We start from the raw sequence: 11,088 nt of genomic DNA, 5'->3' as shown, positions 1-11,088 counted from the left end.
GAGATTGTAACAAAAATAACAAATTATGTCCTAACTTTCACTTAGTGAAAGCGCATACAAGATGCATTAATTAATAAGTTATTTATCATCGCATTTTTTTGGTCAAGAATTAACATGATTGCATATAAAGTCATAAATACGAATGCTTTAGTTTTTAAAATCTAAAATGGTTTTAAAAAATTATGATTGCTTCAAAAATTTCTGCATTATTTTTTTATTATAACTGAATAAAATAATTCGAAACAATTGAATTCTCTGATAATACTTAAATAAGAGCAGGTTTATTGCAGCATTAATAATAAGAATGTAAGTTCAATATAAAATACTGCACTTATTTAACAAAAAGTTTATTAATTTTTAGACTTTTATTAAAACATGCTTATAAAGTTTTAATAAAAGCATTTCATTTATTCGAAATCACCTAAATAAAAAAATTAAAAAAATTTGAAAGTAAAAATAAAAATTTTAAAAAATTATTAAGTTATCTACTCATAACGCCTGCGATATTGTAAAAAAAATAACAAAATTGATGTCCTAACCTTTCGCTTTCTGAAAACGTGTGCAAGATGCGTTAATTGATAAGTTATGTATCATCGCATTATTTGGTCAAGAATTAGCATGATTAGATTATAATCTTGCATGAATACAAGGGGATAATCCCAGGTTGATGTTACTAAAGATATATGCACTGAACATCGTGATTTTAAGGGTTGTTAAAACTTCAAATCTGATTGGCTGGCGGGAGAGCCACTTTACAATAAATAGAACAAGTCGCTGCGACATCGTATTCTAGAGGGATCTTACTATGTGAATGATTCTACCAAAAAGGTAAAATTATCTTCTTTTTTTTTCTATAAAATTACGTACATTATTATCTAAAACGGAAAAAAAATTATTTAAAGACTTCACATAATGTTAGAAAATATAAAAAGAAAATTATACTTATATATTTTCACTTAGATTTCGTATTTTATTAGATAAAAAATAAAGTATGCTTATGTAAATTGATCGAATCAAATATAAAGACTTAAACTGTAAGGAAATTTAAATTTTTTTGGAAAATAAATCATTTTATTTGCCTTTCTTCCTAAATGTGATTATTTTTTGCAGAGCAAAAAAGCTTAAGTATTAGAAAGTAAGTCTTTAAGTAAAAGAATAAAAATAAATTTTAAAGCTAGCTATCTTGAGATGTTATTTAAAAATGAATTTGACGATTCTCTTAAAAACACATTTTTATAAGTGTTAAATCAAAACTAATTTTTTTTACCAACTATAAAGTTGATATTTTTTAACATTCTTAATTTTGCAAAGAGAACATACTTAATTTTGCAAATTTATTTTTTGTTACACTAAAACTTTATTTTAATAGATAAGTCTTAAAGAATTCTATTCATGAGTATTCTGAAGTATCAAGAGCTTGTAACATTTTTTACAAAAAATTTCTCGTTGTTGTGAAAAAATATTAAGTAAGTAGAAAATTTTCAATTTTCACCAAGATTTAAAAAATATATATATGTCTTTTAATGTATATTGTATATATTAGAAATCTTTGAATTTTTTGTATTGTAGAATTTAAAATTATTTTAATATATTTATTTTATTAGGTACTACNTATATTATTATATAATATATATTAATTAGATAAATATTAATATTATAAATTTACTAAAATAAGAATTAATTATTAAGAAATAAGCTTTCCTACTGCAGGTAAAAATAATACAAACTGGGTAAGCATTAATTTACTTTCAAATTATCTAAATTAAAGAAACATTTTAATAGTGATTTTAAATACTCATGATTGTAGTTAATAATGATTTCATGATTTTACTTTTACGAACACAACTATAAAAATTAAAAATAGAAATTGCGTTTGAATTATTTATACCATAAGTTAAACTGAACAATATTTTAATTAAAATTATTTTATTAAAATATAACACATTATTTTGTTCTAATCAATAAAAATTAACAAATTGAGTAATCTTAGAAAAAATGCACTTCTCTCAAATCTTATCTTTCTAAAATGTTATTTGAATATATTTCTTTAACATATTTTTCAAAATTAAGCATTTTTTAATCGGATATTTAAATAAATAAAGTATAAAAGCAGATATCACAGAATTGTTATAAAAATATGCAAGATTATAGCAAGGTAAAGTAAAACATTTTTTACAATTAACAGAGTATAATTATTTTATTTTATTTATTTCGTGAAATTAAAAGAAGCAAAATACGTAAATAAAATTGTTTTTATTTAAGATTGAATATGGGAAATCGCAGTCATGGGATAAAAAATATTAAATCTATTAAAAGTGTATCTTTTTTCAATCAAAGATATATTTTGTTGAAGGTTTCAAATAATTCAATGCCTTTATTTAAAGAATATTTTTGATGATATAAAACTGGATTATTATCAAATTTTCCAATAATAATAATAAAAATATTAAAAGAAAAAGAAAATTATATTTTTCGATTCTTATGAATAGTATTTTCTTAAACGCTTAGCCTCTGCTTAAAAAAATGAAAAAAATTCCAGTCTTTTATTTAACTTACCTCAGAGATGTTTATAAAATACCACAATAAATATATCCATAAAAATAAATAAACGTTTGACGTCATCAACATCCTTATTGTTTGTGAGCTTCACAACGGTTATTTCCCTTATTTTACGTCACAAGACTGAGAAAGGGAGTTTTCCCTTCTTATCTTCTTATACCCACCCTCCACCTCCTCTCTCTCTCTCTCCCTAATCCACCGGGGTCAAATTAATGTCACAAAAAAAGAAAAGAATTGGCGTTATTTAATACATTGATTCGGATATTTATTTCTGAAATATCCGATGATATATGGTGCCATTTAAAAATTCGATTTACATCATTTAATTTCTTCACTGTTATAACACGAAAAATAAAACAGAAAAAATGAATTTTAAATAATTATTTGAGGAAATGTACGTATATTATATTGTGATAGAATATTAACAGATAGTAAGACAGTAGATAATTTCATAATAACTTACGATATTATGAAAGCATTATATAAATATTGTGCTTTCATAATATCGTAATTTTTTTTAACTGCGCAAAAACGATAAACAAGTTGCAATTAATGGAAAATCAAATAATATCATTTGAGAAAATATAAATTAATGCTGCATTATTATACACTGAATATATGCAATAAAGCTTTACTGAAATTTTGTTTGTATATGCAAACTTCGGGATTTTTTAAATGAAAATTTTATAAAAACCCGCTTTATTTTATTTAAATATTTTTTTTTTAAAATTGAAATTGAATTTTCGTCAGCGATACTTTTAAGAACTTTAGCATGCTGAAAATGTTTAAATATCACTGTCAGGACTCAATATTTGTGTTATTTAATATGTTAACTCAAAGACTATTATTGAAATATGGTAGGTTCTGATCACTTGATCCATTTCATATAAGATTTGTTTATTGTTATAAAACAAAAAACAAGTGATTGGAAAGTACAGTTAAACTATCATTTTAGCGTATTTACTGTGGCAGACATTTAACATACCAAAACATAAATATCACGGGATTTATATAAATATTTAATTGTAGTAGTTATTAAAATAATTTTAATTTAAATTAGTAAATCTAAGAAATGAAAAGATAAAAAATAATTTATTTTCTCCACTTTAAACATGAAAACTGTATAGTATTTAAGTTCCATAAAAGTTGAATATCATGTATTTTCGCCTTGCTTTGTCCTTTGCACTGCCCCCTGCTTCCTCCCTTCATTATTCTCACCTTCCGATGGAGAAATAGGTGACCTTTCCCGGCAAGAACTTTGATCTCGATTTTATATAGGAATAGGTAGAAAACTATGAAGGAATTAGAAGATTATATAGCAATAGGCAGACGTGCCAACTTTTAATCCCTTTCATTATCATTTTTCCCAGTGGTATTAAAATGGAATTAAAACTTCAATTTTAAGCAAAAAAATACGTTGCATTTGAAAAAAATTAAGTTGACAACCATGATAGTAACGCATATTAATATATAAGCTTAATTTTTGTAAGAATAGTGGTGATCAAAATCATTTAAAAATTAAATTTATAAAAGAAAAAATAGTATATATTTACTACCACTTTAAATATGAAAATAAAATCTCCCACAAAATGCGGGCATATAGTGGTAGTTAAATATAATCGTAATTTAAAACGTTCCTAATTTCTGTGAACGATTTGAAACTACATTTTTATACACATAACTGAATATATAATATGGATGCATTAAAATATAGACAAACAGATATTGCGTTTCATTATTATTTTTTTTTTAGAAAATAATAAAAATCTGGTTTATTTGGTTTAAATCAGATTTTTGTTTTTATTTAAATCGGATTGTGTATAATTTTTAAATATGGAATTTTATGTATATCTAGCTATTTTTTTAAAATATAAATAAAATCGAAATATTATTTAAAATAAATCGTAACAATACATTAGAAACTATATTGCTGCATGAAAAGAAATATTGCCTTTTATCTTAGCTTAATAATTGGCAAACATTTCTATATCAAATAACTTAAGTTGACCCAGTTGTTTAAGAAATGTCCCTCTACAAGAAAAAGCGATCTGAATTTTTTTTCACGTTTTGATACCATATTAAGATAACTTACTCTTAATTGTTATTTGCACTATAATATTCAGAAAAAGATGCGCAATGTCAAAATTGAAAGTGGTTTCGAAGATAATGTTGTACTTTCATTAGTATCATGTTTCTCTCTCTCCCTCCCTCTCTCTTTTATTTCGAAAAAAAAAATCATTTACAATAATTACTTTCTGTTTGTGTGTAAGAAGAAAAAAAACTTTTACTTTGTTCTGAGTTTGCATTGTTTAAAAATGCAAATGAATTATAAAATTTTTAAAATTCTATTTCAAAGGCTCTATGATTTATTACACATAACTTACAATTGCCATTTTGCCAATTGGGTACTTACACTTCAAGAAGAAGACCTCCCATACCCACACACGTGACCTATGACGTTAGCGCCAGCTCATCTTTATCAACATAATGGCGTATTAAAGATGAGCTAAGTTTCTCAACATAAGTTAGAATATTAATTAACTATAAGTTAAATACAGAGCCGTGTCCCACATCGAATGAGTTGAAATATAATTCTTTCCCGTCTACTTAACTTAGATTTATTATTTGTTGACGTATTTTATTTCAACCGTGATATATTTTTGTTTTGTGTACCTGGCAACTACGATGCAGAATTAGTTTGCTCGTGTTCCATATTGCTTCGTGCCTGCCTTCGAATAAAGTCTGTGTGTAAATATATATTGAAAGAATTGAAATTTTTGAGAAAGAATTTTAGTGAAAGAATTTAGAACGTGTCACTTAATAGAATCGATGCATGACAAGTTTGGCTTACTCGAAATGGAATGGAAAGAACAGTTGCTTACGTAAACAAATGCCACTTTTCAACAACCAATCAGGGTCGAGATACCCACACTACATCACTTGCAGACTTAAAACTTATTAACACAGAAATAGCATTCGATAAATTTTATAGCCACGAAAATCAATAAAAAATTCAAATAATGTCATATTAAATATCTTTATACATTTTGAAATCAATGTGTTCTTTTAAAAAAATTTTTAAAAAAAACCAATCGATTTAAATTTAACGAACCAATATTATTTATACTATGCATAATTATATATTTCTATATTTTTAATCCATTTTATATTCACTTTACATGGTTCCATTATGTTAATTTTTATGGTTTTAGTTATAATTATTTGCTGCGGCGACTGCTCGTGGATATCGGGAGGATATTATTTTTATTTAATTTTTATTTGCATTAAAAAAATCATTTTGAAGTTTCTTGAACATGGAAGAAGTTCTCTCTTATCATTGGTTTATAGCATAGGGAGGGGAATGAAATATTTCTATTATTTATCACTCAAAATTTCTCGGTAAATTTTGTCATATTTATATCTTAATTTTCTTGGTTTCTTAAATGATTTGTCAATAATTTTAATTATGTGAAAGTGATATTACTTTTCTTTATTGTATATACTAATTTTATACATCGTTTAATAGTTTCATTATTTTTTTTTATTCTCTGTTATACACAAATTATCCACGTCTAGAAACTACAGTTTTCTATAATTAGAAGGAGGAAAAAAGAATCCTACAAAAAAAAGTTTGGGCGTGTAAACATTCTTTTCGCACCATTTTTGCTAAAAATTAAATTATTTATGACCACAAATGTTTATTAATCAACTAACTGACTAATTTTTCTCAATAATAGTTAAACATGGTTCATCGAAGCTCTGTCGCCAAGAAAAATAAAAAAGCCACAATTTACGTCCCTTACACTTGGAGCAATGCGATGATTTAAAACTATATATATATAATCTTTATCTGGGATTTAGAGCGAACGGATAACTTAAATATTTTAAAAATTATTAAGCATTTTTTTTATATATCGCCCATTTGTGCGTCATTTTTCCATCAAAATGAAAACTATCAAAATCACTGCCTTATTTTCAGTTTTTGAAAATTTTTATGAGTCCGGATAATGCAGCATTGGAGTAAGTTTTTAAATATTAAAAAATTAGAGCGCAGGGGCTTTTTATTTACACAAAAACTGTGGCCTTTCGTCAAATTGACATTTTGCACCATTTTTTAGAATATTCATTGACAGCGACTTTTGATAGGCTAAACTTGTCTCTTAGCAGTCATTAAGGCTCCTATACTACCAGAGTTGACCTATCAAGCAATATTGGAGCAAACAAGTTCTCAAGTTAACGTTATTTTAGTATTCGTTATGTTATTACAGAGATGCCAACTGCTGCGGACACGCCAAAATAATTTAAAAAACGGTAAATAACTACAAAGTAAATTTTTAAAATAGTTGACAATATTTGCTTGCTCTTAAGAATGTAAAGCATGTGATAAGTACTTTAAAGTGGTGAATTATATAAGCCTACGCATTGTTTCGAAATAGTGGTGGATTAAAATCTACTAAATTGAACTTATGAAACCAAGAATTACAATTAATAAACTACCACTTGAAAATATTTATTCGCTGTGCTTATGATAGCTCTTTGCTCCAACAATAAATGATAAGTCGGCCTGTCTAATTCAGGGGCTCTAGCAGTCATGAGTAACTATTGAAAAGTCACAGCAGTTATAAAAATAACATATTGTTCGCAAAAAAGTATGATTTTATGTGACGATGGAGCCTTTGATAAACAGCCTTAAATGCCATTGAAACGATTGATTTTTTTTCCAGTTTTCTCACGATTTGTAATATATCATGCCACCTATTGACAGAACGAAAAAGCCACAACTGCTCTGCCTTTCTTACAGCCGATAATGTAAGAACCAGGGTTGGAGTTTTTGCCAGGCCAGTGGCAAAAACCGGCAAAAACTGGCAAAAATCAAATTTTCTAAATTGCTGATTAAATATTATTACAAAATACATGAAACAAATTTAAATCAATCATAAGGAATAATAATTTTGTTACATTACATGAAAAATTATTTTAAAAATATTAATAATTAGTATGAGGTTAATAATTGTTAAAAGATTGAAAGTTTTTGACCTCTTTTAGGATCCTTAAATAAATGTTTTTTACAAATTTTATTTTTTCTTACTTCTTCATAACAACTTTTGGTATGTATTATTTTACGTTATATCACTCTTACACTATATTTAAAGATAGACATAAGAAAGCTAAAATGGATGTTTTATTAGATAGATTTTGATAAATACCTCATTTCTCTATATTACTTCAAAATGCAAACAAAACCACACAGTTGAGACAGCACAAATTGTATTATGATGATGAATAAAGAATTGAATTTCCCCAAATTTAAAAAAATTGCATTGATACTTGTATACTTTAATTAGCTACACATGTTGACAGATATTTTATTCTTTAAATTATAGTTATATTAAATTAAAATAAGCTCATTTCACTGGAAAAAGAGAATAATCACTAATTTTCCGATCATACTAAAATGATATATTAATACATTATGTTATGATTTAATTATGGAATAATAATTTTGTTAATTTCTGTTAATTAGATATATTTATAGTATATATTTATATTTTAGGAATAATTTTATATCAAAAATGTGTTTTTGTCCTCTCATGTTGGAAAATATAGGTTTTTTCCACTTTTTGCCACTTTGCTTGGCAAAAACCTGTTTTTGCCAGGACAGTTTTTACCGGTATTTACCATGGTTTTTTCCACCTGCCGCAAAATCTTGCCAACCCTGGTAAGAACGGACTTGAAAGCTGCCACCGGCGGCGTAAGCCAAGGGGTTAAGACAATACCTCCTAAAGGACAGAAGACCTCAATGCGGGTTACCACAAACAAGAAACCTGATCCTGTAGTAGTCCCAATGTAATGACATCTTTCGTATTTCTTCCACTGCGCAGTTTATGTTCTCTTTGTCAGACTACTGAATTGATCCGTGCTGAGGCTTTCTCTCTTCTAGGAAGTGTCGCCTATACCCTGGCCACCTTAGATTGTTTTTGTGCGTTATCGCGATAATTTTTGCTCCTAACAAAGTGTTGATGTTATAATACTATTTCATAGTAGCATATATGCGACTACTATTTGATGATATAGTATCCTCCCTATAAAACGGGGTGTGACGTATGGATGTTGTCTCCGAATCATCCTCAAGGATGTTTTTGCAGACTGTCGCCAGCTCTGCAGCTGTAGTGTGACGTGAATAAAAGTTTCAAGATAAATAAATGCTAGTCTACACTCGTTGTATCTTTGCAGGTGATAAAATNTTTTGCTAAAAATTAAATTATTTATGACCACAAATGTTTATTAATCAACTAACTGACTAATTTTTCTCAATAATAGTTAAACATGGTTCTTCGAAGCTCTGTCGCCAAGAAAAATAAAAAAGCCACAATTTACGTGCCTTACACTTGAAACAATGCGATGATTTAAAACTAAATATAATCTTTGCCGTAAAGAATTATCTGGGATTTAGAAGGAACGGATAGCTTAAATATTTAAAAAATTATTAAGCATTTTTTTTATATATCGCCCATTTGTGCGACATTTTTCCATCAAAATGAAAACTATCAAAATCACTGCCTTATTTTTAATTTTTGAAAATTTTTATGAGTCCAGATAATGCAGTATTGGAGTAAGTTTTTAAATATTAAAAAATTAGAGCACAGAAGCTTTTTATTTACACAAAAACTGTGGCCTTTCTCCAAATTGACATTTTGCACCATTTTTTAGAATATTCATGGACAGCGCTGGCTTTTGATAGGCTAAACTTGTCTCTTAGCAGTCATGAGTAACTATTGAAAAGTCACAGCAGTTATAAAAATAACATATTGTTCGCAAAAAAGTATGATTTTATGTGACGATGGAGCCTTTGATAAACAGCCTTAAATGCCATTGAAACGATTGATTTTTTTCTTCAGTTTTCTCACGATTTGTAATATATCATGCCCCCTATTGACAGAACGAAAAAGTCACAACTGCTCAGCCATTCTTACAGCCGACAATGAAAGAACGGACTTGAAAGCTGCCACCGGCTGCGTAAGCCAAGGGGTTAAGACAATACCTCCTAACAGACAGAAGGCCTCAGCGCGGGTTACCACAAACAAGAAAACTGATCCTTTAGTAGTCCAAACGTAATGACATCTTGCGTATTACCTCCACTGCGCAGTTTATGTTCTCTTCGTCGGACTACTGAATTGATCCGTGCTGAGGCCTTCTCTCTTCTAGGAAGTGTCGCCTATACCCTGGCCATCTTAGAATGTTTTTGAGTGTTATCGTGATAATTGTTTGCTCCCAACAAAGTTTGGATATTCTACATAGTAGCATATATATATGCGACTACTATTTGATTATATAGTATCCTCCCTATAAAACGGGATGTGGCATATGGATGTTGTCTCCGAATCATCCTCAAGGATGTTTTGCAGACCGTCACCAAAACCCCAATGTGCAACTCTAGTGTGACGTGAATAAAAGTACCAAGATAAATAAATGCTAGTCGCCCAACATTTTCTCTACACTCGTTGTATCTTTGCAGGTGATAAAATGAGTCATCTTTCGTTGCTCTCATGGAATGTGTTCCACGATCCACAGTTTTGGCAACACTTCGAAAAGGAGGTGAAGGAAAAGACATGGAGTTGCGAATTCAACAATGACATCCTACAATCGAGCCTGGAGAATGATGCCGCCCTTTATGACGATCCTACAACCTTCAAGAAGCGCAGGAGTGGCGTTCAACAGTGGACAATGAACACCGCCCTCTGGGTAGCCACTGTTCTGGGTGCCTGCAAGGAGCTCAGCAACGGAGAGAATGGTGAATATGTGCGACAACTTGACGAGTTAAAGATTTTGGAAGCGTTTTCTGACTATTTGGATCATTTGAATTTCTTCCAAATGGTAGCTGATAAGATGGCTTCACTAGGACAGAGGGTTCGTATAATTTCCCCTATAATTTGCTATATGTATAAAGCAAATTCTATGTTTTGTGTGCAAAGGGCAATGAATAAAAACTTTATATAACCTACCTATATAAAACATGTCACCTATATAAGACATGTCACATAAATATGACCTACCACTCTAAATGTTAAAATTTTTGCACCTCAGTGTCTAGTGACCACTCAATTTAATGATCTCTAGGTATTTTTCAATAAGTTTGTAAACAGGGTTCTCACGTACCTGGAAAATTTTTATATACCGTAAACCGGGGCGAGTCTACCCATTTTTTCAGTTTGTCAACTTTCAAGTGGTCAAACTTTTGTAAATATTAAAGAAAAAAGGCTTTTGAAAGGTGTTTCGGAATCGCTATTTATCCCTCTTTAAAGCTGTGAAATCGATTTTAGAAAATATTAACAGTTATGCTGTTACTGTATATTTTTATAGAACTGCTGACAAATCTCTCGTATGGGGCGAGTCTACCCATTCTACTAAAATGAATGTTAACATTGTAAATAATCAAATTTTACTATTAAATTGTTATTTTAGTTACTATATAGGATATTTATGAAGTAAAATTCATAACTTTATTATATATTCCATTTTTTTATTCAT

At 28.4% G+C, this 11,088-nt stretch overlaps 1 protein-coding gene across 3 annotated transcripts in view; it reads left to right on the top strand.

Moving 5' to 3' along the window:
• The first annotated feature begins 662 nt into the window (after nt 1-662).
• LOC107449832 (uncharacterized) overlaps nt 663-11,088 on the top strand; it is a 15,695-nt gene continuing 5,269 nt past the window's right edge. The window contains exons 1-3 of one of the 3 annotated variants that reach the window (XM_043046368.2): nt 663-828; nt 1,370-1,466; nt 10,076-10,467. In XM_043046368.2, coding sequence (XP_042902302.1) covers nt 10,084-10,467 — 384 coding nt within the window. In that variant the 5' untranslated portion in view covers nt 663-828; nt 1,370-1,466; nt 10,076-10,083. Of the gene's footprint in view, nt 829-1,369; nt 1,467-8,346; nt 8,794-10,075; nt 10,468-11,088 lie in introns of those variants that run through there. The other 2 variants (XM_016065492.3, XM_043046367.2) reach the window with 2 other exon arrangements.

This window comes from Parasteatoda tepidariorum, chromosome 9, assembly GCF_043381705.1.
Source record: "Parasteatoda tepidariorum isolate YZ-2023 chromosome 9, CAS_Ptep_4.0, whole genome shotgun sequence".
Lineage (NCBI taxonomy): Eukaryota > Metazoa > Arthropoda > Arachnida > Araneae > Theridiidae > Parasteatoda > Parasteatoda tepidariorum.
This window is presented reverse-complemented; position numbering and strand designations above follow the sequence as displayed.